Source organism: Corvus moneduloides, chromosome 2 (genome assembly GCF_009650955.1).
Source record: "Corvus moneduloides isolate bCorMon1 chromosome 2, bCorMon1.pri, whole genome shotgun sequence".
Lineage (NCBI taxonomy): Eukaryota > Metazoa > Chordata > Aves > Passeriformes > Corvidae > Corvus > Corvus moneduloides.
In genome coordinates, this window is record NC_045477.1 from 81,541,647 (window position 1) to 81,566,230 (window position 24,584).

General features: G+C 41.4%; 1 protein-coding gene across 5 annotated transcripts in view; it reads left to right on the forward strand.

Annotated features, from left to right (window-relative positions):
* The window catches only part of FARP1 (FERM, ARH/RhoGEF and pleckstrin domain protein 1), a 205,426-nt gene that overhangs the window by 15,509 nt on the left and 165,333 nt on the right, over window positions 1-24,584 (forward strand). For all 5 annotated transcript variants that reach the window (XM_032100083.1, XM_032100082.1, XM_032100080.1 and 2 more), the window contains one exon: window positions 23,651-23,846. In XM_032100083.1, coding sequence (XP_031955974.1) covers window positions 23,676-23,846 — 171 coding nt within the window. In that variant the 5' untranslated portion in view covers window positions 23,651-23,675. The remainder of the gene's footprint in view (window positions 1-23,650; window positions 23,847-24,584) is intronic.

A 24,584-nucleotide genomic window follows, 5' to 3' on the forward strand; every position in this document is an offset into this window, starting at 1 on the left:
CATAAGTTGCCTCTGTACAGCCTTCCCTTGATTTTCGAGAAACATCCCTTTTTCCCGGCAGAAATATTCCAGGTGGCGTTTCTTGGAGGCGTGTCCATGCCTCTCATTAGGTAAATGGGCTCTCTTCCAACACCTGCTGCTTTATTCCTGGATAATCATCTCCATGTTCCAGCGTTCTTACAGGCTATTTTTGCAGAGTTGGCAGAAAATTAGGATTATGTGCATTAAAGCTTGAAACACACAAAGAATTTCAGGTATCTAACTGAAGACATCACGTAAATTAAGCATCTCACAAGCTTAGTGGCTTTTAGATAATTAAGGAACTTCTTGATATTTCCATAAACTTGAATATTAGTGAATTGAAAAATTAATTATGGTCTTGAAACCTAATCTCTCTGTTGTATAATCAGTTTTCTGGTAAAGTTTCTGGTAAAGTTTTGTGGTTTGGTTTTTTTTTCCCTGATGCATTTTTAGAGTTGACTTTTAAGGCATCTTAGTGATCTAAGTTTAGTTCCTGCCAAGTGCTGTGGTAAAATTGGCATTTTGGTATAAAGAAACAAGTTCTCTGCTAATTTCTAAGACAAAAGATTTAGGAGCAGTACATGTAAACAAGACAATATAACACTGAAAAAAAGTGTAAATGTTGTTTAATCTACTGGTTGTGGAAAAAGAGATATCAAAGTAAACTTAAACACATTATTTGATTGTGAATGAATATTTGCAATTTATCTAATTTCCACTGATGGAAATGGACTTCTACAGGAAAATGGCAACAGCAGTTTTAATGTAAGGTTTTGTTCCTACCTAATGTGTTTAGTTTTCAGTAATGACTTTAGTCCTCTGTTTATCTTTCCTTTTGAACTAAGAAATTATCTAAAAATAATTTAAAAGATATGCTTGTGCTGTCTTTTTTCAAACTTTTTTTTTACTTGACCAAGTTTCATGTCCTGCTAGTAGAGTACGTATTAAATCATGGGGAGGAGTGGAAAGGAGCACTGCTAAAGCACAGACTACAACATAAAGTTATCTTTCTTAAATGATGAAGGACACATGCATAAAAAGTTTGGCTTTTGAGGGATTTTTTTGGTTTGTTTTGGTGGAGTGTTTTTGTTTGTTTGGGTTTGGGGTTCTTTTGTTATTACATGTGCTTTGCTGCAGAAAAATAACCGATTCTTTCCAAGCGAAGCTCATGGTGCTACTGATACTAATGCTGGTCTGGAAAGTTCAACATCTTATGAGATGTATGATACACTTTCAGTGTGCTTGTCTCTGAGAGATTTTCACCTCATTTTCCCCTGCAGGCTGCTTTGTGCATGGCTGGTTGTGTATTCAGAAGAGACTTGTCCCCTACACATGGGAACTTACATTTCCTGCCATTTCACATGCTGGGGGGAAAATGAAATAAACTACAAGCAGATTCTCCTCCCAGCCACAATTCCTGGAAACTGTATGCTGTTGTGGGCATGTTTATTTTCTACTTTTCTTCCTTGCTGTCATAATTTCAGCCTTTTGAGGAAGGGAGCAGACAGTTTATTTAAAAACCTGTTAGAGCAAAATGTCATTTACATAAGCAACAGTAGATGCCTTCATGATTCTGAGCTCTCTTTTCCTTTGCAGAGACTAGGAAGATTTTTTTATAAGTCTAATCAAAGGATACCCTGTAATATTAGAGATACTTCTTCAGAAAGGCGAGACTGAAACCTCAGACGTTCTCATATATGCTTAAGGAAGGGCTGTACTTGAGCTTTCCTTTTCAGAGTCATCGGGAGCTCAGTCCAGTGCTCAGATGCCACTTTCGTTTGTAGTCAAAGGCTGTTTTGCCTTCAGATCTTAGTGAAGTTGGAGGGTAAAGAAATGTTCTTGGTGATGTGATGGGCCTTTGCAGAGTTTCTTCATGCTCTTCTCCCTTCACCCAGTTGCTTCCCTTGTGATTACATCCAGGCCTTATCTTTACCTTATTGAGACCTTTCTAGTTTTTGTTTAGCTATTACTTGATACTTGTTTCCATTTCTTTGTAGGGTTTGTTTGAAAAATACAGGGATCATAAGCTGCTGAAATTGGAAACGTGAAAGCAATTTCAGGTGGTGAAAAAAACCAAGATGGATGAATATATCTTAACAATAGCTTCAAAGGATTTGTAATACCGAGGAAGTTGTTAAGGCTGATTTCTAACCATATGTTTTTTACAAGAGGAGAAAAGTTAATGCTGAAAGCATGAGAACATGGAACATGGAAATAGTGGCCTGAGAGGGAAAAGCTGGTATCTTCCTTTTGTTTTCAGATATCTTCTGTCTGGACTAAACAGTTGACCATACTAATGAGGTCTGGTGGTTTTCCTGAAGGTGTTATGCTTGCCATAAAAGTCCCAGGTGGTGGTGCATGACTGAATCAGCATGATTCTGGGTGTGTATAGGAAAGTACAGGTCACACATTTTAATGGCCTGTTTCTGTCTGGTTTGACTGGTTGCCTAAAAGTGGTTCCAGAATAAAATTTACCTGCTACTAAATGATCTGGAGTCATATATTCTGATCTGTATCTAGCACTGGTAACTTACAGAATAGTACCAGTGAAACATTAATTCATGGAGACATGCCTGGTTTTGCTTATTTGAAAACAAAGCAGTGCTGCTTTTATTTAGGAAATAGTCTCAGAATTAGTGGTAGTTCAGAGTTACGCAAAGAGAAATGAGGTACAAAGAGCTAGACTAGAGCTTTAGCCCAAACACTTTCATGGTTTTGCATAATCTCTAGATAAGGCAGTGTCGTGGGAACACTGTCATCAGAAGAGGCGGGGGGCAGTTGTGTGAAGTTGATGCTCTGGATGGAGCTGCACTTTGGTAAGTGGCACTGTTTTGAAATCACAGTGGAGAAGTAGGGGTGAGTCACTAAATCAGTCATTTTAGTGCCAGTATTGAAATTTTTGGGATAATCACTGAGTGGAGACAAGGAAGCCCAGCAACATGATAAAATAAGCAGTAACAGATTTACTGTCATCTGACAAGTGGTGCTGATATCTCAATGAAGAGTTGACCTCTTTGCACAGCAGCATAAGGCATATCAGTGGCTAAGCTTTGTTTAACGTGCAGCTCAGATGTATTCCATACCATGCCTGAGCTAGTGTTATCTTTGGTGCAGGAGGGAAAATGTGGGCAGCTGTTCCATTGCAAGCCTGTCATGGGAGCCAGCAGGAACCAGCTGTGGTTTTATGTGGTTCACATAATCAGCGCTGCACAGGTGAGAGTCTGGACAGTGGATGAAGGGGATCTCTCGTCCCCCTGGCTTCAAATGGTTTGTGCAGAACAGGAAAGCCACTATGTACTGTAGAACTTACGGGGCAGCTCAAATGGCAACCCGATAGTGTTGGAACAGGTTGGTTTGTTTGTTGAGGTTTGATTTTTTTTTTTTTTAAAGTTCTGTGTGCCTGCATGCAGAACATGAAAGTATAAGAGGCAATGTGTGAAGCAGAGCAAGAATGCACAAAGCAAGAGAGAGCTTGTTGATTATCCTGCTATCTGAAAAGAGATTTCAAGTTGAGAATTTCTGCATGGTTGAATCTTCCTTCCCAAGGGAAGGATTTTCTCTGGGTTTCAGCTCAATCAGTTTCTCCCAAGAGAAACAACATACATACGGTCTAAATATTTTCTAGTTACTTGAGCTCAAAATGGGTGGTGATACTGAAAAATGCAAATTCACTTCTCGCTGGAAGATCACTTTCTGTAAGGGAACCAAAGTTTATATACTTTGTTTTTAAGGCACTTTAAGCCTGTTTTTATCAGCAGGTGAGAAATGCAGCAGGGTAGCTGCTCTGCATGAACTATAATTGTGTTTATAATGTGGTGGTAGGGCTGTGCAAGTGGGCAAATATCTCATGTTATGAGTGGGTGCATAAATCTGTTATTGCCTCATAAATCTCATCAAGAGGTCATTTTTTTGACATCTCCCAGACTGATAGTTTGCCTGACAGCCATTTTAGGGAGGAGAGCTACAGGCATGGCAGGGGACATGAAGGTAGAACAAGCTTTAATGCTGTTTTGTAGTGCCTTCAGTTTCTGAATCTGTGCAGAAGTAGAGTGGCCTCTTTCTTCCTCCTTTATCTTCCTCATCTCCTTCTGCTACTGACTTCTGGGAACTGTGCAACTTCTCAAATGACTTTCAAATTCACCAGCACAGCACCGTAATTGAGCTCAGCCACCTCAAATGGGGGACAGAAGCTCCTCCTGTATAACTCAGCTCTAATGAGGTTTTTAATACCAGGCCACAAAACAGAAGTAGGTAAATCTGATTGTTCAAGGTAGGCAAAATTACAGACCTTCTACACCTAACCCAGTCCAGAAACATGTAGCATAGCTGTGTTCATGTAAGAGGAACATGTCAAAACAAGTGCAGCTCTCCAATAGGAAGCAAATCTTTGTCTGACTTGTGGCTTCAGCAGGTGCTGCTTATGCATGTTCCTTCTCAAAAGATGGGGTTTTCCAGCAACAAAATGATTTAGCCCTGATATTTCCAGGCAGAGATCTGGCTTAGCCCAGCATTCCACCTCTAATAATAGTAGTAATACTTATGGGGAAAAATGTTAGTAAAACAGTGATCCCTCCCAGCTTTTGGCAAGCTGTAGTTCAAGGACTTTGAGCAAGAAAGTCATGTCTACTCCTTTGTTTAACAATCCTTGACAGACTTTCTTTTGTGAAAACATCTGACTATGTATTAATCTATTTTAAATTTTTGCCTTTATAACATCCTGTGACAATGCCATTAATTGTGGTATGGAAAAAGTACCTCCTTTTCCTCTTGTTTTTAAACAAGCTGCCTCATAAACTGCATATTTTACTGCCTAATTCATGTATTCCGAGATATGATTTCCTATTTTCTTTCTCTGTAATACCATTTTATGTAATACCGTTTTATGTCTGTCTTTTTATCCATCTTTCCCCCTTATCTAAATGCACTTGTTTGCTTAGTTCTCCTCAGGTTAAAGTTGCTTCAGTCCTCCCATCGTTGTCACTCTTTGAATCTTTTCTTGCTCTGCAGAATGATTCTCTGAAAATTGCTTGGTGCAACAGCTGTAGGTACAGAGCTCCTGTGGTGTTCCCCGTCAGGTGTCCCTGAGCTGCTCACTCCTGGCACTCCCTTTGCTCTCGCAACCAGCACTGAACTTTGTCATCTCTGAGTGTGTAGTTCCTGACTTTAATTAAATTGCGGTGACTCCAAGGTTTCCATTCACTATACTGGCTGTGACACTGTGGTGTGTGTAAATAAATACCTGACAAATCTATCTGCAGCTCTACACAGTTAGTTGACTTTATAATCTTGCCACTTGCTCCATTTTTAACATAAATAATTAATATATTGAGTAGCACAAATGCAAAACCAGAGTGAAAACTGGCTGTATACTCCTGTGCTGTTACTTTTAATCTAACCAATTGTTAGTTCACAGGAGGACCTTCCATTTTATCCCATGACAGTTCAATTTCTTTAAAAGCCTGTGGTGAGAGACATAGTCAAAGGCTTGTTAGATAGACATCCAAGCATGTTATACATATCATATATACCACACTTCCTTATATATGTCATGGCAAGTTTGTAGAGGAAGTCGTGCCATGATGACATTCCTCTATCATGTTTATTTGCATACCTGCTAATCTGTTCTGCAATTTCTATCAACTTTCTCTGTGTAGAAGTGAGCCTGGAGCTACCAGCCTGTTCTTCCCTGGAGTCCTTTTATTGAAATTGGCAGCACATCCTCAGCTTTTTATATCTTGCTTTTTGTTTTAGAGGGAAGCTGGGCAGTGTGGTTAATAGTTCTGTAGTGGTATATTGAAGTGCCTTTACAATTTCTGGGTAAGTAGCATCTAAATCTGGTAGCCTGGTGTTGGTCCTGGAGTCTGATCTAATAGTGCTGTGGTTTTGACAGTTGTGTGCCTGTACCATCTTCTCGCTCCCATACACACCTTGCATTTTCCTAAGTTTTGGGAGAGTAGTGGCCAGTTTGTTTCCGTTGTCCCTTGGCCCTGCTCAGTAGGCAAGGAGACTTTCCTTCTGTGCCTTGAGTGCTTCCTATGTGAGAAACAGGAGCTGGAAGGGAGGAGGTTGCTGGAAGGCAGCAGTATACAGCCATGGGGGAGCACCTCTTTTTGCAGGTCCAGAAGCCATGGCAATAATAATATATAGATAGATATAAATTGGCATTTATTGCATGAATTATTTGCATGGACAGTGTAGTTGAATGTAATTGTTTATACAGCTCTTATCACTCAGAACAAATCTCCGTTTCAATTAAAAGACTTACACAAATGGGCTTTTTCAAATTTTTGCATTGATAATGAATTTATTTAGTATACTAATGTAAACTGTTCTGTTTTGGATTGTATTCATAACAGGATTTAAATACAACTCTTCAGATATTTAAGACATGAATAGAAGTTAGGATCAAAATTAAGGGTAAGGTGTTTATTGTTCAGGAGGGTTAATGTGTGTTTTGATTTTGAAGCATTTCACAATTCAATGTTTCATATTAATTCCTGCCATTTGATCTTCAGTATTTGTAACAAAGCTCCTCAGTCATGTGCAAGCTCTCTTTTTAATGAGGATCAGACTTACCCTTCTATGCCTCTAATGGCTTTCTGGCTATTTTACTGCTTTTTACTCCCTGTAAAGAAAGAGGTAATTCATTGTTCTAGTCTTAGAATACTTGAGGTGAGACAGCAGTGCTCTTCTCTTTCTCTTTTACCTACTTCATTTCCCCTTTTCTTCTGTCTTATATATGTGGTTATTTTTTGTTGTTCTTCAGTTTGTGTGTGTGTCCCCATGGTTTTCCTTAATTGCTTTTTGCTCTGACTGCAGGATCCTGGCTTCTGTGTGTGTGTGAGGTTTGTGCAACAGTTTTTATCTAGATTCTGCCTTTTTCAGTGGCTCCTGAATCAACTTCCCTGCCTTGAATCAATTGAGGTAATGTGGCGTGGTGTTGCTTAGCAATGCTGGAAGCTGATACCGCCTGGGTGATGTGTGTGCTGTAACAGCACTGAGCAGGAGAGACTACCTGTCCTCTGTGGTCTGTGCAGAGAAGAAATCCTGCATTTTCTGATGTTTTCAGCATTCTTACCTTTATGTGTTTGGCTGGGTTTTTTTTCTTTTAATGTTCCGAGTAACAGTTTTACAGACTTATGCATGTTCCTCCCCCCTTCTTTCTGATACATGCAGAAAATTTGATAGCATGTAGAATCAAAATATAATTGGGATGTCAGTCTTTAAAGAACTGGGTCCCTAATTAACTGTCTTGAGATAGGTATGTTTTCTGTCTTCCTCCCCCACATACCAAGCAAAGCTGTTGTGAAGGCAGAGCTGAGCTTTGTAGGATGTTTCAGTCCTCCAAAGCAGCACAGATTGGCAGCCAAACTGGTGTGCATGGCCGCGGATTAAAAACCAACCACATAAGAAATGTAGGATGAGGTATTTTGGCAGCAGATGTAAAGTTGTTAATGGAACTTATTAGCGCTGAAATAGTTCTTTTAAATTGTTGAAAAATCTAAATTTTCAGCTGTGGGTAGGTTTTTTTACTCTCATTTAAATGGCAAAAGAGCTAAGTATTGTTTCTTGCAGCTTTCTTGTTTTGTTGTTTTTTACAAAGCCAAGGGAGTATACAGTAAAAAAATTTAAACTATCTGCTTGTTTTCTTATTGTTCCTTCTCTTGAATAAAAAGGACTAGAAAAAATTACACACATTGGAATCAAGTATCTTTGAGGCACATTTTTACCAGCTGGCTGCTCCCATTTTTGCACAACACTGAATAGCATGGGACCCCATGTTTAAGTTGTAGGGTAGGATAACTGTGAAGGTGTTATTTTCCTCTTTTAAACCAACTAGAATACAAACCAAAGTTTTTACTTGCAATCCTGGGTGGAAGAGAGAGGGGGTGTTCTCCATCAGCTTATCAGGAGTGTGGAGCCTGACATACTTCCTTTCTTTGATGGCAGTTGTGTTGAGTATATCTGAATAGCAGGGATAAAAACTTGATCAGACTCAAAGTCTTTGTTCATTTCATGCAGTAATGTTTGTGCTTCAGTAAGCACAAGCCCACAACTCTTTAGCAAAAACTCTACTTTGGAGTTGGAAGGCTTGCAAACTCTTTACAGAGTTCTTACAAATTTTGTGTACAGTTAGCCAAAGTAACTGGGTAAGCAATTGCAGCCCTCAGGTGCTGGGTACCTGCTGTCTCAGTGGTGCTGCCAGATCACCTGTTCCTTTGAGCCTTTGCCCCAGCACTGCACTGCTGATGGGGTGGAAGAAAGGTATTGGTGGGATGGGGACATGGACCTCCACAGCTGGATCATGGGGGCCCGGCCTGAAAAATTAATCTGGGCACTGAGGGTGTGCTTGATGATGTCAAAATGCACCCAGAAGTCGAGGGTGGTGGAGGTGATGTGGTCTGGAGGCTGATCCCACCTCAATGCTGTTTATTGGGGCTGTAAATGATTGCTTATGAGACATGGGGTGGTTCAGTGGGTTGGTCCCTGTGACCAGCTGCTCCTGCCTCTCTTAACCAGTAGTGTTCGTAACCAACAAATGCATTTCCAGTAGCCTGATAGTTTATTCATTTCTGGTTTAGACCATTTAATCCATAGTATGTACTCATGAGTCCTTGTCTGTAAGGAAACAAAACATCGAGCTGGCAAGGGGATTTTATAGCAGGTTCATTGCCATGGTTTCAGACGGCCTTATGTAGCCTAAAAATAGATTCAGGGAAGAATATTCTCTTCCCTTCCCTGCCTCCCCCAGCTCTAACTAATTGTAACTTCCTTTTTTGTACATTTTTGTTGTGGATTTACTGACTGACAGGTCAGGCAAATTTGTTTGATGTTTTATTTTAAAGAGGAAAGTTCATTGCAGTGTCTAATACATTGGGGAGTGACTTCCCTGGCTATTACCTTCTGCTCCTGTCTCCTACACTTCAGTAGTGCCACTCTGGTAGACTGCAGCTCATTACAAACCGGTGTAATAATCTGAGATGTGTGAGGGACCATCCTGGGGATACCTTGGATAATTACAACCTTGACATTGCCTTGTGCTGAGCAGGGGAAGTGTAGAGAGTACATGATGATGTGCCTTGAGCAGCCTGCACTGCTGCCTGAACAGCATCCTCTTCCAGAGTCCAGCTGGCAGCTTTCCTGTGTCTCCTGCAACCCCACAGCTAGGATGTTGCAGACAGGTTAGGGATCATGGCTGTAACTAGCAGGACAAGTTTTAAAATACTGCTTTGTGTACAGTGATGCCTGGGCTGCAGCTGCAAGGAGCTAGGGGAGGCAAACTGGGTGACCTCTGCTTCCCATTCTTGGTGTCCTTGCTGAGACAGCATTAGAGCTATACAGCCTTGGCTGGCATGCCTGGAGCTTGGGCATGGCTTCACTACCTCCGGATTGCAGTGTTGTTTGTCTTTGAATGTCAGAAAAGTGGAGGTGGAACACAGCTTGGCAATTAATACGGTCTCCTCTGATGTGTACTGGCTAAGCTATGTTTAGCTTCGGGCTGGACAGTTGAATTTCTTCCCCCCCCCGATTTCAACATAGGTGTTGACTGCTTCTGTTAGCAGGAGTCCTAGATGCTTTTAGATCTCTCTCCCCAGACAGGAAGGGCATGGGTTGGAATCACATCGATGCCTTGGATTTCCTGCATTGCTTCCTGTTGAATTGCTGGGCCAAAAGCTAATGGGAGAAGATACTTTACTCAGTGTTCAACTCCTGAGGCTCACAGCATGCCTATTTATGTTGGAAAGCAAGTAAATAGCCCCATAGCAGCCTTATCAACTATATCTTTTAGTGTGGGGTTTTGGAGCAAAGGGAAAGTGTTCTGGGTTGAATTGCAAAGGGGAAAAATCCCGCGTGGTCTCTTAGTAGGTTGTTTGGTGAGCAAGGTGTTGGTTCTGCTGATCCATTTCTCATCACCATTTTTCTATGACTGCTCAAGAGAAACTGCAGTAAGTTTATTTGTTTGTTTGTGTTGCTGCTGGTACCAGGCCTTTTCTTTCTTCCTGCTGCTGCTTTTGTGGCCAGGGTGCCCTGACCTCCCTCAGTAGGGACTGAATGGAGAAGGGCTGATGTGACCTTCCTCAGTAGGGACTGAATGGAGAAGGGCTGATGTGATGTCAGGGTACAAATATGTCAGTGAATGGGCTGCAGTATATTGCTAATTCCTTCTCTTCTTGGTTTATTTACTGGTTGTAAATACTTTCAGACTTTCCCGTGTTTCTGAATCGATCAGGGTTGTGTCTCCTTTTTCTATATGCCATGTTGGACAAAATTTGTATATTTAGGAAGAAGGTGGTACCAGATAGATAGGACTGCTTAAGGTAGGACTGCTATCCAGAACAGATTAAACTTTTTGAAGTATTTTCTGTTGCTTGTATGCTGTGCTGCTTTGCATTTGGTAGCTGCCTATTGTGCCTATGCTTCCCTGCTCCTCCCTGAGATACTCTGCAGTATTCATATGCCTGATTTGGCAGCTGGAGAGCAGAAGAAGAGCAGCCCCCAAGTATAGATGAGAGAAATGTGCCTTTTCAGCCTTCCAGAGGGGCAGGAACCTGCCTTGACTTGTTCTTCACCAGTACAAGGCACAGGATCTGGGGCACAGGTGGGTCAGGTTGGCTGTTACTTTGTTCTGAAGAGCGTCTCTTCCTCTTAGAGTGGAGGTGAGTTTGCCATCCTTTTGGAGGATGCACACTGGGATTTTCATAAAATACAGGGGTTCCTGGTTTTAAGGGTTAGCAATGCATTTTTTTCACATCTGGTGATTTTTTTTCTATGTCCCGTTCCAAACTCAAACTGAAGGAGTTCCTCCAAGGATGAGAGCATGACTACCATCTGTGTTCAGTCATGTGCTCCCTGGGGAGAAATGCAGACTGCTTCATGCAGGCCAGTCCAGATTGCAGAGCCAGGCCATGTTAGTGACCCTATGAAAATATAATCCTGTCTGATGCTAGAGGGGAAAAGTTTCCATACCTGGCAGATGTTTACATATTCTTTAAGTGGACCGCCTTTCTGCTGTAGTGATTTAAACCCCTGAAAATACTCTATGCATGGATTTACGTAAAATAAAGCAACCTGCGTAATATTACATCAATGCACAGTAGACAATCATCTCCTTCCCCTCCCATCTGTCCAACGCTTGTGTCATTTTACATCCATTTTTGTTCCCTCCAACACTTCCAGCCGCTTCCTTGCTCTGCCCCCTGGGCACCAGTGTGCTCCACATGGGAAAGCTTCTGTGTCTGCACGCTCCTGAATTGTGCTGAGCTTTGTATGAGAGCTTACCTCCTCTGTTGAAAGATGAAGAGACTGGGGTGTGTGTCTGTGTGTGTGACTGGGAGTGGTGGATGGCTGGAATCAGAGACAGAGGGTGTATGTATTTGGAGGAGCTTTCAGGTTGCTGGTGCATCTACAGGAGTAAAGAAGTTGGGGGTGAGGTGAAAGCAATGTCAAAAGCAGAAAATCCTATACTGTTTGTTTTGTCTGGATAATGAGGTGTAATTTGAAGGCAGATGCTTCACTTGTAGACCTTGTAGGAATTGAAATATTCATATTCAGGAGTTACGAAAATTGAGGATACTATTTTCTGGAATCTCAAGGTAGTACCAGTCATGTGATTTGCTTTCTTTAGAGTTCACATAAGGCAACACATCTTAATACTTGGAATATCATTATAGATCAGATGCTGTTTAAAGAATGTGATTAATGTTGCAAAGCAGAAGTTCATAATGTAAAGATGCAATTCTCCCTTTTTGTGACGTACGACACAAGTGTAACTATTTAGTTGCATTTTCCCCGTGTAACAATCTTTATGTTATTTGTTGGCTGTGGTAGTAGTTCTCCTACTGCAGGGCACTGTTGTCTATTACACTGTCTGAGAAAGCTCTTGTCCTTGCCTTTTGCAGATATTGAAAGGGAAGGGTGGCTCAAGATGGTGATGGCCTCCTGCTTTTAAGGAACTGGACTCAGTTCTCAACAGATTCCCTGCATTGTTAGAAGTGATTTAAACACCCAGGAAATGGTTAAACTCTTGATAAGCTTGAGATCCAAGAGCTAATTTTCAGAAGGCCTCATGCTCCTGGATGTAGCCTGCAATTGTGTCTGAAGCAAGCTGTGGGCTGTGAAATACTTGAAGCATGATTTGGCCCTGCAAGTCTCACTTGGGGCATACAGAATCTGTTGGTTTTCATTCTGTTTGACCTAGATCAATAAATGGATTTAGACTCCAAACTCCTAGTAGAGCCAGTATTTACGTGTCTTGGGCACTTGGGTTTTCTGTCTGTAATTTCCCATATAGGAATTAAGGATATTGTGATGCCTTCTCCTCAAACAATCATGAAGCTAGAGTAAGTAATTTTTGAGAGAGTAAATCAGCCTCCTCTACAGAAAGCACAGAAAGATAATTGTTAATTCTGTTTTAAGAGTGGAGTTCATGTCGTTAGTAAGCCTTAAGGATAGATCAGGGTGGAAAACAGAAATCCTGAGCGCCTTCCTCCACTGGCTGTGCTCCCTTGTGCACTGAAACAGCCAGAGTGGTCTTTGGCAGGTCCAGGGAGGGAAATTGGTTATGGTGTGCAAGAACAGGAAAGGGTAACTTGTAGTTTGACGACATGCTTAAATACAAACAATTCCTGATTCTCACCTCTTCCTGTAAGTTGTGCAGTTTTCCCTTATTTAAAGAGGAAAATGAGAATCTGTTATGTTTGAAAATGAAAGCTGCCATAGCAGCTGTAAGGTTTGCACCCTTTAGTGGGGATTTCTGGCACTGGGGTGAGAGACGAGAGCAGCAGTGTCAGTAGACAGTCGTGCTCCTCCACGCTGCTCTCACCCTGAGAGGGGGAGACCTCTGAGTTGTTGTGCACATGCAGGATAGGGCTGTTGACTTTGGTCTCACCTCATAGAATAGGAAATCATAGAATCATAGCATATCCTGACTTGGAAGGGACCCAAAAGGGTCACTGAGTCCAACTCGTGGCCCTGCACAGGACAGCCCCAAGAATCACACCATGTGCCTCCTGAGGATGTTGTCCAAATGCTTCTTGACCTCTGACAAGCTTGGAATCCATCCTGAGTAATCTGTCAGGAATAAAACCTGATGTCATTGTTCATGCACAAGGAAATAAGCTATTTTCTATCAGATGTGACATACTTTTCCTCCCTCTCTGATTTGTCTTGCCCTTCCTGACAATCCTTTTGCATTTTTTGGGACACCTCTTCAGTTTTGGCTCATTATTCTCTTATCTTTCACCTGCAGTTTCACCTCCCTTGCAGAGTCATTGTCAGACACCAGACTTCTTGCCTGTCCCAGTGCCCCTTCCCCATCCTTGTCCAATTCTGTTTTTGAAGTTAGTCAACTTTTTCCTTTTTCCTGCCTTGTTTTGTGCACTGCCTAGAGATCCCTGGCTCCCTTTCCTGCCTGTTTTGCTTGCTCTCCCTCCTGTTTTGGACCCTTGTCCCAGTCTGCTCCTTCGTCTCCCTCAGGTCTGGCATTTGTCCCTGCTGCACTCCAGATGCACTCCTTTCGCTTCCTTGCTGCCCGGGTGCCGGCAGCTTGGCCACGGCCAGCGCAGGAAAGATGGGTTCCCTCCGCTGCAGGGCCTGGGCCCACGCCAGAGCCTGGACCTGCTCCAGTTGGGCAGCCATGGAAATGAAAAGAGTCTTGGGCTCCTCTGTTCCCAGGCTGGCGCGTGCTCGCCCGCTCTGCAGGCAGTCACTGGGTTGCCACTGGGAAAGTGTGCGATGTTCGAGCGTGCTCAGCAAGGAAAGGCTCCTGGGAGATCCTGGCTATTGACTCTTGAAAGGTCTTTGCCTGCCATGAGCGTGCTGTGTGCTACCATCGGATATGGGTATAAAAACTGATTTCCATGTTCAGCATAATCTAAAGTTACTTGAGACTCGGGAGCCAAGAAAGGAATATGAGGAGTATAGGATGTTCTCCAAGGGAAGGAAGAGCAATCTAATACCCAGCGTGCCTGCTTTGCCCACCACAGCAGTGTCCTCTGCTGTGCTGCTTTACTGGGAGCCTTGTATTGAGTGTGAGAAGACCTGTTAAAATCTTCCAGGCAGCATTTATGTTGGATTATTTGAAATGTATTATTTATTATGTCCCTCTTTCTGCTTGATTGTTCACTGTCAGCTTCTGCCTCTCGATATCTGAATTTTAAAAAGGGAGTCCTACACCTCTCTGTCTTGCTTGGATTGTAAAGGCTGTTTTGGAGTGTTACTTCCAATGACATTTCAAGGAGGTCAGTGCAGACTGCTGGGCCGCTTTGGCAGTATTTCTGCTTTCTCTCCTTGCCAATGCTGCAAGGAAGACAACAGAACAAGAGAATTGGTGCTTTCCACTGCCTCCTTTAGTAGTAAAAAGTACAGATTCCACAGATAATGCTTTTTCACACCTCTAAGAAGGTGAGTAATTAGTTTTGAGATGTAACAGGAAACCACAGGGATGTAATCTCTGCTGAAACAGGTTTGTTGATAAAGAGACAGTGGTGTGGTTGAACAGGAAAGCCCTTCTCTAGGTGCAGCTTCTAAAGCTTGCTCTAACAGTGCTGTGCTTTAGACTGGCATCAGTTTTCATTGTGAAGTTAGTTACAGTGGGAAAAGACATTTGTTCTGCAGACACAGCAGCACCTCATACAGCTACACCTGTCTTACGTGAAAACCCACCCTTGTCTGTCTTCATGTAGCATATATAATACTTACATTTTAGCCAAACACAAAATGAGGATATACCTGTAGCAACAGTATATCCATGTATCTCTCGCAGTATCTCTGATAGCTTTTCACAGAACAAACGTAGTGTTATCAATTGTCTAAAGACACAAAAGTACCGTATCTTGAAAGATCAGGAGGGCTGTCATAGGACAGACAGTGATGCTCTGGACTGTGATGCTCAGCACAGGTAGAGTCTTTCACTGGTGGAAGTATTTGCACAAAGAGAAATGGATTAGGAACCTAGTGAAGTTTGAAAGTTTTGCAATAATTTTTAAAAGAATTTTTGAAGGAAGAATAATGGCATAATTTTAAAACACTCCAGGGTATTCGAATCTGAATATTATACAATCACACATCATGACCCATTTTATCTCCAGCAAGATGCAAATGAATATATTAAGTTGTTTTCTAAACAACAGTACATAAAGTACTTTTTTCTTCATGGTACAAGTATTTCTTGCTGGTACTATGTCATTATTAAGTGTGGTATTTCCTTGGTCATAAATAAAAAGGCTTATCTAAAAAGACTTGATTAAATAGACCCAAACAAAACAATCATTGTATATCCAATTATAACAAGCAGTTTTACAAACTTATAAAAAGTCTCTTTTGGGAGCAGACGTTTAAATATTTAAAAACATCAGGAATTCTTTTCTGGTTTTATAGTGGGTTATATACTGAGTGTAGAACTGTGGCCATAAATATGTTTTTCCTGGTGCACAAGCTATGTAATAATTTTGTGGGAGCCTGATCACAGGCTTTGGGCATAAAGGAAACTAGTCAAGGCCATTATGGCTTCAATCTAACATGTTTGGATAGGCATCATCTGTGGCTGCCCAATGCTGAACACTGATGTCATCGTCCTCTGTGGTTTGGAGTCCCCTGTGCTCAGGGGCACCTACCCCCTGAGCAAGCACAGTGTGCGTGCTGCACCTCCTGGGCTTCTGCTCCCTGCTCATGCAGCACACCAGCACAATTATGGGGGTCCCTGATGGCTCTCAGCAGGAGAGAGAGTGGGGCCAGGCACACTGACCACAGCCTTTTGGCCCTCTGGAAGGGGTCTGTGTGCTCAGGGCAGGGAGAAGCTCCTCTGAAGGGCCACTGAATGCCTGAATTCGTCTCTGGTGCTCAGAGACACCTTCTCCTTCTCTGGAGGATCTGGCTTGCATTTAGGCAGTGTGAATACCTCTACTGTATACTCAGACTTGGTTCAGAGAAATAGCATTTCCCCTGAGCTGTTTTATTTCTCAAAACCAGGACTGTATCAGATTTTCCCCCAACTGCTGAACAGTAGTATTAATGTAGTGTGTTATTTATTCTTTTGACATGTTTTTATTTCATGGAAAACGTCTACGTTATGCTTGAAGCTGGGTATGAGTTGCTGGATCGCTTTCAGAATTCTGTTAAATCTGGAAGTAAATCAGATTACTTTGTTCTACTATAAGCACATTCAGCTTGGCTTTCACATGAGGTGTTATATGGGTGAATGAGCCCAGAGCACTCCAGCTGGTGCAACAGCTTTATTTATGCAGAGTGATGGCATGAAAGGGTTTTGGAAAGTGCTTTTAATGGCTTCAGGATTGATTTTTACCACTGTTGAACCACCAAACTGCTTTAAGTTCTTACCCATTTCGCTTGTGTTTTCTAGTGACAAACTGTGGGCTCAGGTGATGACCCAGTTAATCAGGAAACTGTGCTGGTTGGAAACACAAGAAGTAGAGGTTTTCTTAGACTCTCCTTATACGTTCCCAGCATTTACCATGTGGCAATAAAGCTTCTACAGTTTTTCTGTTCATAATGTGAAATAGTTTTTTGCCCACATGAAGGTGCTTTTATATCTCAACTTTGAAATGCTTTAGGTCTTCATAAAATGGTAACATGTACTTTCTCAGTTCTACAACACATTTTATCATCACTGGAGGATTAGCTGGCTGATTTTAGCATGTATTTCATGCACTCCTTACTCTTAATATTTTTTCCCCCATGGTTTTTTTTTTTCAAATCCCATTTTGTTACTGGTGCGAGCGTGTTGAATTTTACTTTTTTGTAGGTTTTAGTGACAGAATTGACAGGTTATGCAAAATGGAAAGAGTGTCAGTAAAATGGAGTATGTAAGTATTTTGATACGTAGCTTGCAGCTTCTTCCTAAGCATAATTTTTGTCAATGGGTTGAAAAAGCTCTCAGAAAACAGGTTGGGAGTTTCACAGTGAGGAAGAAGTATCCTGCCCCTGGCCCAAGATAAAGCAGAAATTTTGTCGAAAAGGTGTGGTCTTGTCCAGTTGGGAAAGTAAAGTGTCAGGGAAGTATTTTTAATGGAAAACAGTGTTGAATTTCATGTATAAGTATGTTATAAACACATACATGGTAGTTAAATGGTGCGATCAGTGCAAAGCAAGTGGGCAATATCTAATTCAAACTTTAACTTGTCTAATAGCAAATGAAGCATTTGTGTGGAAATACCTCCCTCTGGTCTATTAAAGGATTCATGGCTCCATGAGATCCCTGTTTTGCTCAGACTGTGCCTTTGGATGTGAAGCAAAAACATAGTTGTTGGGTGAGAGTCACTAATTGAGCAATTGGAAACAATCATCCCCTTGGCTTAGCAGATGAAACACTAATTTTCCTTCCAGGAATAGCCAGAATTACCTGTTTGTACAGTGCCTTCAAGCTGGCTGATTTAAAACTTGAATTAAAAACTTTAAAATAGGCCGTGTTGGTTTGAATATGATGTTGGCATTCCTGATTCAGGTAAGTGATGTTGATCATGGTACAAGGGTGCCAGGTAGGGGTGGTGAAGAACAAAGTGAAGGCAAGTCTCCAGAGGCTGGGAAACAGTCACAATCAGTCCAAAGACTGACTTGTATGAAGAGGTTTCTGAGGAGTTCCTTTGAGAGGGTGAGTGTAAGAAGTTTTTCTTACTGAATTGCTCACTTACATATGTACAATTGCTTGCTTGTGTGAGATGCAAGGAAGAAGAAATGTTTCTTCTTTCTTGCCTGCAATCATTTTCTAATGCAATGTTGTCCAGAAGCATAACACATAGTGAATCAATATGTCTACTGACTTGTTCAATATCACTGATGGCCATCAAAAGTAATTGTAATGTTGTGGGTTGAAAAAAAGTATTTGTAGACCAGATTGGCTTAACTCACAGAGCAATCTGTATTTGTACTTAAGGGATGAGGTTTTTCACAGAGGCAATTGGAAAAGCATAGATTTACCTGCTGCTGCACTTGTTGATAGATCTACTGACAGGTGTGTGGCTGAGGAAAAAAGATAGCACACATCAGATTTGTGCAGGCTGGGACTGTTCTTTGCTGACATCTGGCAGAAGAATTGGAATCTGGGACAGCTGCTTGTGCCACAGAATTGCAGACAGGTTTAGGACCTGAATGCAATGAAGATAAATGAGCTCCAGTTGGAAGCTGAATGGCCCTAAAGTCGGAAACGAATGTGGGCACTCTGAATGCTGTACTGATAGGCTTGCAAGAGGTGGTTTTTACCCTGTACAGTCATAAATGCTCATTTTTCTGGACTTCAGGCTACATTACTGGCATACTGAATAGTTTGAGTCTTTAAAGCTTTGTGTTACTGCTCAGTTCCCTAAATGTGACATCGGTTTCAGGCTCTAGCTAGTTTGGTGTCAACAACTAAGTGTACTCTATTGCTTTACAAACCTGAGCACTTAGTCTGTCCATCTGCATAACCATCCCACAGAAACTGGGTCGAGGGATAAGACAGTGTTATTTAGAGGTTTTCAGAGTCTGACCAAGGTAGGCAACTTTGTGTGCTCTTTTCTTTTTCAGTACAGGTGATGAATTTTATTCTTTTAGGGACAGTCTTGCATAGTTGAGGGAATTTCTTACTGCTGCAAACTTTAGGAAGTCTTCAGAATGCTGAAGAATCCAATTCTGAGTCTTGTTTTTGCAAGTCTCTATCTAATTTTTTTTAGACGGCCATGGTGTTTTCTTGCTCAGGCAGGTTTTTCAAGGTTAATTTTCAGCCTTTAGAAAAAAGAAATCTGTGTTTAGAAATTCTGCCTGGTTAAGGACCTCACCCTCCATCCTCTTTTCCACTGACTGTACAGGAGACTAGACATGACCTATCTACTTGCTGATCTTCTTGACCATACCTTAACTTGAGCCCCCCTACTTCTGTCTTCATGAAACAGCCATTGCTTACAACGTTAACTTTTTTTTTTGTTTTGAGCGAGAAGACAGCCTAATTATATAGAAAAACTGAATTTTTATTGGCTTCCTTTTCTGTCTGAGCATTGTGGATGTGAGCAGAAAGGGCAGACAAGAAACTGAACACAAATCCCTTCAGTTGCAAGGTTTCTTTAGAGTGAGTCAAACTTAGTCTGCTGGGTACAAGCAGAGAAACAAGACAGCCAGCACCTGTGTCTGTACTACTGCCCTTCAAGCTTGAGCTATTTTTCTATTAAGAACTTCTCTCATTTCTTTGCTTCCACAAAAATGCTGCGTTTTATCAAAGAAATTGTAAGTTGGACTTCACTGATCCTTTTAGGTCCCTTCCAAGACAGGATATTCTATGATTCTGTGATTTACATGAATAAGTTAAATTTTTTTAATCATCATATTGCTTTGCACAGTTCTGCCAGGGACTTGCAGAAATTAACCAAATAATGTTTCAAAGTATAAAAACCTGAACTCTATTGGCCCTCTGTCTGCTTCCCATCATTTCAGGCTGAATTTTAGTTTCAGTCTTCCTGGTCCTGTTGCCTTGTTAGGTTATTTTATTATTATTTTTAATATGGGTTCAAGATACTTGATTTCATTGTTATGGTAATTCTGATGTAATAATGAAAAGGCAGCATCCTTGACAATTCATGCTGCTTGTATAGTATTTTCTCAAGGTGTACAAGCGTGCTGTGTGCTTTTAGTAAGGCTATACTCTCACCATCCCACTGTGCCTCAGGCTTCCCCACCTTTATGAGGAGTGTACTGAGCATTGTGCTTCCTTCTGTTTCATGCTGTGGAAATGTGTCATAAAGGAAAGCAAAAGAAGTGGAAAGGGCCTGGGTATGTGGCGCCATTCTCCCCCATAACAAGAGTCTTCAGGCTTTGGGAGCCTCTTGCATTAAATTCTGAGCCCTGGTCTCACCCAAAGAGCAGAGTAGTTGAGAGATCAGAGTGGCATCTATTCCAACATTTCAATCAGTGGCTTATTGCTTCTATTTTCCTCAGTATTTAGTAATTTTTGTAGCCCTTCATTCCTGCCCCTGTCTTCCCTGCTCCAGCCCCAACAAGTGCTGTTTATACTTGCAGCTCCCTTTAGACTAAGCAAGTTTGATACTTTTTCCATCCTGCCAAAGAAAAATATGTGGAAATTTTAATTGGCCAGAACTTTTCCGATGCTATAAAATGTGCCTGCTTTGAACATGGAGAGCTGAGGTGGCTTTATGCGGAACCACATTGTGGCCTTTGTCCAGCTACTGCGTAAGTATATACAGACCTTAAATTTTTAGTCTAAGCATTTAGTATCTGTATAAAATGGTTATTAATGTGTTATTAGAACAAAACAACATCTCCTAATCTATCTAATGGCAGTTGTAGGGTTTTGTTGTGCCTTCCAGGTGCTGTAAGTAGAGAAAGCTTGAGTCAGCCCAGTGGCCTGACAGCAGCTGGCTGGGCTTAGCTCACCCTGGCTTTAGGTTTTCCAGCCTGCCGAGAGCTGATTTAATTTGCTAACCCGGCCAAGAACAAAACACTGAATTGTTTTCTTTTGAGTTAGAGAGGTGCAGTGGCTCAGTCTGAGGAGGGTGAGAGTCAGTGCGTGGCAACAGGCAGGACTGCATGGGTGGGAGCTGGGAAGGAGCAGAAGGGGACAAGGCTCCCCTGTGGGCAGCTCTGCTGTCTCAGTAACTTCTGCCCTCACACAGGTTAGGATGCAGGTTCGTTCTCTGCAGAGGACTCTCTCCATCTTGCAGGTGCTACGGCACTACTGAGAAGGGCACTGACATCCAGTGAACCCACAGCAGAAACCATAGACTTGATTTTGGCCCTGGGTTTCAACAGCTGTCAGGAGTGGGCAGAAACCTTTAATTTTCAGAGTTCAGATGAGTCCTTTCCTGTTTGCCACTCTCTGCTCCTGTACTGGTTGTCTACCTCCACGTATGTTTTGCTTAGAGCTGCATATTTTAGAATCTGGTGGCTGCTGCTGTTTCTTCTTCATTAATACCTTCCCCAATATACTGTCGTCTTCTACTAGAGTGTCTTTGAATTTCTCTATCCTTTGTCCAGACCTGATCCATCTCTTCATCATGACAGACATTAGGCATCCTAATCCCCTCAGGTTTGCTCAGTGTTTAGTTAGTGCTCTTCTGTTGCTTTCTGTGACCTTAGTTCACTGTCTCCTAGATCAAGGTGATATGGAGAAAGGTATGCAGCTTGACTGATGTGCTGTGTTATTTTAGAGAGGGTAATTTTTAAGGCCTCTTACATAAAGGTATAGTAAAAATATTATGCTAATGTTATGACAACAGCATAGTGAGGCTAGTGTCATGCAGAAAAAAACCTTAAATAACTTCCAGTGCAGCATGCTGATGTTCAGATGTATAGGTTAAAAAATTAAAGGTCTGCTTTTAATTTTCTAAGTAGCAGATGCTTGTGATCAGGGTGGCCAATAGTTCTTAGATCTTTGCTTCCAAAGGAAAATGTGCGTGTATATAGATATGTTAAACAAGAATTTCTCTATTACTAAGTGTTAAAAAGGATAAAAAATATCTCAGCTGTATATATGGAGTGGATTTTCTTGTACCTTCCCTCAATGATTTTTTTGGCTCCTAAATTTAGGTGGGTTTTATGTGTTTCATTAAGTTTATTGGGTGTCTGATTGTGTGTGTGGGCCGCTAGATCATCTAGTCAGAAGAACATTTATAGAAGGGTTTCATGTCTGTAATATTCCTATGCATTGATTATTTAATGGTATTACTTGAACTGACTTGGATTGATTCCTATATTTATGATTTAATGGAAAGAACATAGCCAAAAACTTCTGTAGTAATGTAGCAGTTGTAGAGGTCCTTTCTGCCCACTTGGTGCTGTCTGGGGTATGTGGTGACTTCAGAAGAGCTCTTAAAACAGCTTTGGAATTAATATGAACATGGACCAGTATCTTCGTGCACTTCTAGACTGGGTGCCTGTGCTACCTTTTTAGATGATCCTTTGTACTCCACACACAGGGAAATCAGTTTTATTTGTAAAGGGGCCTGGAGTCTTTCCATGTAGAGCTTGGGGTCTTTTTTTCTGGAGTTCCTGCCTCCAACTGCAGCTTTCTTGTTGGCACTGCTTGTCTTACAAAAAGGTTAAATTTAATTAATTTTAAAGAATAAGATAAATATAATTAATTCTTCATAGATTTTTAGATTGCAATGATAATTGAGGAAAAATTTGCCTCTCTGGTAGTGGTTGACATGGACTTGGGTAGGTTTTGCTGGTATCTTCCCAGGTTTGATGGGCAGGTTAGTGCCAAATCGTTGCAAAATCTTGCCTGCATTTTTTCTTCTCCTTCACTTGTGCCCATTGAATTGATACTTAGAAGTGTGGGATCCATAATTTTTAATTCCCTTCCTTCTCAGCTAACATTTCTTTTGATCCAAGTGCTGTTCTAAAATTTTTTACACTTGGGTATTTGTTGTGTAAAAAATCTGTGGGAACAGATTAGTCAGGACATGGAAGAGTAATGTGTAGTAAATACTTTAACCTGCCAAAGACAGGGCTGTTTTTATTCTATCCTTGTGGTGGGAACTGGTGTCTTATTACCTGTCACTGTTCTTTACAGTATCCTGTAGAAATGGTGATGCATTCACTAATACATAGGCTGTCTTGTACTTCCTTTCTTTCCCATATAAGCTTCTCCAAAATTGTAACCTCAGAGTTAAAGCCAGGCAGTGATTGGCAGTACTCTTCTTCTGCCTCTGTTCATCTGGAAAGTTACATTTCCATGTGTGCCCACCTGTGTGCTACATGTTTTGGTCATTGATCACTGTATAAAAGTCATGCAGAATGAAAATGCATTTACCAAGAAAGATAAATGGACAGTAAAAGTGGATTTCATCGGAAACCCAGCTAGAGTGTCAAAAACCAGGGTAGGAAAAGTGAAATAAAATCCTGCTGTGATGTGTAGCATTCAACAAGTAAAACTCATGGTGGTTGTATTAAAAAAGAAGGTTCAAAGTTGTGCCAAGTAATGAAGAATTTCCCAATCAGTGTTGTCTTTTTTTTCTGGCCTTCCCAGTAGCGTGTCCTCGCAGTCCTTGGCTCATGAGGGGGATCAGGCCAGGTCCCAGGTCTAGAGCAGCTCTGCTCCCCAAAGTAAACAAAATATTTGTTTGTCCAGTTGGTGTAATCTTGTACCCCTTGGCTTTCCTGCTTCACAGACCCTTACCAAGGTGGCAGCTGCAAAGGGCCAGAGAAGGCTGGAAGGAAAAAGTGCTTATGTAGCCAAGAGGGAATGATGGTCAGCAAGTGCTGAGTTGTCCCACCTGCTCTTCTCGCCTTCCTACCTTCTCTGGGAATCCTGTCTGGGACTGATAACAGCCTGATTCATAAATAAATTTACATAATTAATTGAAATCTGTGTTCTGTTGTGCTCTATTTCCAATGTGGTCTTGTTTGCTTTTGCAGGAGAAAAGGAATAATTTGCCCTTGTGCAGTACTGTAGCCTGTCAGCCTTACCTTCAGGAGGCAATTAGCCTGTGTATTTTGAAAAGTATAAAGTTTGCTTGATTTTCTTATCTTCATCTGAGACATGTAAGAAAAAATTGTGATGGCTCTTACTTTTTGTTAATGGTCATATGGTTTACTAGCTGTGAGCATATATACCATAATGCTTATGTCCAAAACATCATCTTTATGACTGATATGGTCTTCTTTGCCCTTATTCTTTCATCAGATATAAGAAACGCATTTCCCTAAACATGGGTGAAACAGAGCAGAGACCAACTGCAGGATCCCGCTTAGGAGCTCAGGAAAATGCTGGGATCAGTACTTTGGAGCATGGACAGAAACCACCTATGACACCTCCAGGAAAACTTGTCTCTATCAAAATTCAGATGCTGGATGACACACAAGAAACTTTTGACATTCCGGTAAGGATGTGGAGGTTGGGGTGGCTAAAGATTATTCAGGCATTTCTGGAAATGCATGTTCTCAAGCCAGTTATCTTTTTTATTGCAGCTGTGATTTTTTGGCTAATGAATTCATGTTGCAGAGAAAATGGCTGTTGTGTAGAGATGATGGTGCAATAGAATAGGATTAAACAGGGAAGTGAACTGTAGATTGCAGTTATTAATTCCATTTCTGTTTGAACAGCTTCAGGAGAGGGTAAAGTCCTTGGTGAGTTTTTTCTTCAAATACTACATCAGTGGTTTCCTCTTCTTTCTGAACAGTTGATGTACTTTCTTGCTGCTGTTTTGCTCTTTATCCAGTAGACTGTAGATCTATATAGATTTTTTTTGTCTTTCCTCTGGCAAGTCCTTAGGATAGTAACTGAAAATCATCAAAGTTTTCAGTAATTCATATCACTCTTACATGCAGCGAGTGCTCTTCACACAGGTTAAGTGCAAGGAAAGAAGAAAAGCAGTCTCTAGATCTAAAGTTTCTCTGTACCCCATTGAAATTAATCTAGGTTTGTTCTTGCCAAGGAGACAGAGTTACTACTGCTTTTGTGTGTGTTTGTGGTCAGTAGAATCAGTAAGAATTAGTTTTGATATCAAGACCGATCCGGTTTCACACGATCTATCTGTTAGTAGCCACTGATGATTTTAACATGCCATGCTGACACAATTAACACGTAAGGTGTTTGAGCACTGCTGCTGTTATGGAGG